The sequence below is a fragment of the Sinocyclocheilus rhinocerous genome, unplaced genomic scaffold (genome assembly GCF_001515625.1).
Source record: "Sinocyclocheilus rhinocerous isolate Xijiao unplaced genomic scaffold, SAMN03320098_v1.1 scaffold349, whole genome shotgun sequence".
Lineage (NCBI taxonomy): Eukaryota > Metazoa > Chordata > Actinopteri > Cypriniformes > Cyprinidae > Sinocyclocheilus > Sinocyclocheilus rhinocerous.
The window spans coordinates 1,147,217-1,150,395 of record NW_015637137.1 but is presented as its reverse complement, the minus strand read 5'-3'; the positions used below and the strand labels follow the sequence as shown (position 1 = coordinate 1,150,395).

Sequence of the window (3,179 nt, the reverse complement as noted above, 5' to 3'; positions counted from 1 at the left end):
ATCTATAATTAATGAGTAAGAGCCTTTCTCCATCAAAGTAGTTCATTTTTAAACCAGAGTGATTTAATTTTTACTATCCATCCATTCGTCCTCCGATTCCGACTCCACCCACCCCGACCCCTCCAGCCAACCTTTGCAGTTTCGGCGGCAGGTCTGTCACCGATTGGCTGATGGGTTCAGCCCCGCCCACCAAGCCCAGCTTGGGAGCCAGTCTGTCCTCATTGGTTAACAAAGGATTTGCCTTTGTTTATCTATAATTAATGAGTAAGAGCCTTTCTCCATCAAAGTAGTTCATTTTTAAACCAGAGTGATTTAATTTTTACTATCAACAATTTAGGAACTCATTAATGGTTATTTGAAAGTACATTAATTTAGCTAATCTCATATAGGATGGGATTAGATCACCAAGTATGGAACTGATGAAATGAAATAAGGAGCGTTTGACATCGGGCTGCAGGGGAAAATAAATTAAAAGGGATGGCAGGTTCTGAGAGCTCTCTGAAGAGATAAGCAGGTCACAGTAATAATGCTCTTTAAGCAGAGCAGGTTGACCTTCACAACCCCCTTCTTTTCATCTGAATCTGACATTTAGTGACAAGATAATATTCTCTCTGAATTTCACCAGCTCCCTTTCAAACACACACGTTTTTATAATTAGCTCCCTTCTGATAGAAGTTCAGGATATTGGTCCCCTGTGAAGAGGTAATGTGTTAATGTTTCTTAGGGAAGTCGTATCGAGGGATTCATTTACAGCTTTTCTCGATTGCTAACACACTATAACTGATTAATTTGGCCCAATTTTCCAAACCATTCATACAGTTCTCGAAACAAAGACACGTTTCTCAAAACTTTTAACACATTTCACCTGGTTGCACACACGTTCCAATTTGCTCAGTGTTTTCTGCAAAACTCTACACGAAAACACCATCATCACCATTTCATTTTGTTCTGAAAGGCGAAGCAAATAAATGTCTGTATTAGATGCAAGCTGACTTTTGCAGTTATGACTCGGGAAATGCTTTACGGTACTATGTTTTGCATAGCCACTGGGGTACATGGAAAGGACAAACCTGCCCATTTGTTACAGAAAAAAGCTTTATTATTCAACCTAAGCGTTATAAATAATAAATCATGATAAATAAATGAAAGCTCCCGTGACCTTTCACTAGGCAGACGTGGAGTCGGTTTTTCAAAATTCAGTTGAACAGCTATTTAGCATGTGGTAAAGCTTTCTGTTATTACAAACCACAATGATGATTAAAAATGAGGGACACCTTTTTATTCAAAATTTAGAAAAATTTCTCTGCACAGAAAATTGATGCTCTTTCATTGAAATAGAATAGAATTCTCCGGGCATTCGAAGCAATCTAACACCTCCAAAGAGCAGCATCGGGCAGCAGGCTGCCAGTCATCCACACAGCTGGGTCAAACCAGATCAAAACTGCTTTATTTGTGGGGAAGACCTCTGCCAATACCAATGAGCTTATATGCATCGAACATGGGCAAGTCCACCCATAGCTTTGATTCCTTTTGGACTTATTTTGTGATGATGGATCAGGTGGAGGTTTATCCTTCAGTAGATACCTTTTATAATAGACTTGTTACACATCACAACACATTTATTACAGTATTATAAACCACTCCAACTGCCATTCTAATATTCGTCAGAAGTAGAATAGAATGTATTGAGAGAAACACAATTAGAAAACTGTAAAACCACTGAACGCTAACATAACATAAGGTACGAGATTTTTTCAGTCAAAAGTTCCACTGCAATTTATAATCTTATTGCTTCGTTTTTCAAACACAAGAGTTAAACAAAGCCATAACAATGTCGACAAGGTCTTATCTATAAAGAATATTAAAACAGATATACACATCCATTGTGCTCTTTTCTGTCTTAGATGGGTTTACCCCCACTTTATCCATTGTACCCATTGCAATGCTCAAGTCATTCAGGTCAGGAAAATATTTGAACATTTCAACTAAGTTTAAACTTCTAAACGGAGAACAGCAGGAAACAATCATTGACAAAACATCATATATAAAGTTAGAGCCAAATGTGAAATACTGTGAGAAAAACATATTCTGCCACAAATAGCTCATAAAAGCTTTAAAAAGTGTCAAGATTTTTAAAAGCTTTCCAGACTAGTCGTCTGCGATGGGTGGTATTTTACATTTGGCTCCTTATATTTAAGGCTTATTCTTTGACGTGAGATAATCCGGCTTGATTATGAAATGATAGATCATGCAATAGATTAAAAAAAACAAGAACAAAACCTGAGTCGGTTCATCCAAAAATGTGTTACATTTCCATAAATGCACAGTGCCCATTTCTTAAAGTCTAAAGACCACAGTAACTAATCTCTCAATGTGTTATTGTGTACCACAATAACCGATCCGCTGATGAAAAAAACAAAACAAAAACAAATGGCTAACTCAGGTCATAGCCATTGGCTTCTTTAGAAACATTAGTTACCATGGATTATCAGTGAACACTGACATTGCATTCTGATAATTAGATTGATATTCTATTTTAAGATATAAATAATATAGGCAAGCCCTCAAAACAAGTTATTAGGCTAATATAAAAGAGATATACTGAATAGTCGTTAAATAGTGTTGAGTATTGTTATATTATCTGCAATTAGATGTTGAAAATGAATTCTCCTTTCATGCTGATTGTGGTAAAACATGCCAGATTGTGCAGAGGATTAGCATTAATCTAATATTTTATCCATATATAAATTGCTATAAGTATAGATTGTCCCTTTTACTTAATTTCAATTTCAGAGGAGGTAAATGGGCAAAACGTGTATATATATAGTTCATTTTAAACTCAAGCCCGTGAACCTCTCCGAATTAATTTTTCTCAGTTTGGGAGGCAGATGACCATCCATTCGTCCTCCGATTCCGACTCCACCCACCCCGACCCCTCCAGCCAACCTTTGCAGTTTCGGCGGCAGGTCTGTCACCGATTGGCTGATGGGTTCAGCCCCGCCCACCAAGCCCAGCTTGGGAGCCAGTCTGTCCTCATTGGGGCTCAGCCCAGCACTGATTGGCTGAAGCCTCTCTTCTGCCACGCCCGGAGCCGAGCTGATTCGCTGGAGTTTGACGGGCAGGTCACCCAGATTGTAGGTGATCTCCGAACTCATGCGCAGAAGCTTGCGGGGCATTCC

General features: G+C 38.5%; 1 protein-coding gene across 1 annotated transcript in view; it reads right to left on the bottom strand.

Moving 5' to 3' along the window:
- Positions 1–1,565: 1,565 nt before the first annotated feature.
- Positions 1,566–3,179, bottom strand: part of kcnj3b (potassium inwardly rectifying channel subfamily J member 3b) — an 11,979-nt gene continuing 10,365 nt past the window's right edge. Inside the window, exon 4 of the mRNA XM_016563381.1 lies at positions 1,566–3,069. Coding sequence (XP_016418867.1) covers positions 2,829–3,069 — 241 coding nt within the window. The 3' untranslated portion in view covers positions 1,566–2,828. The remainder of the gene's footprint in view (positions 3,070–3,179) is intronic.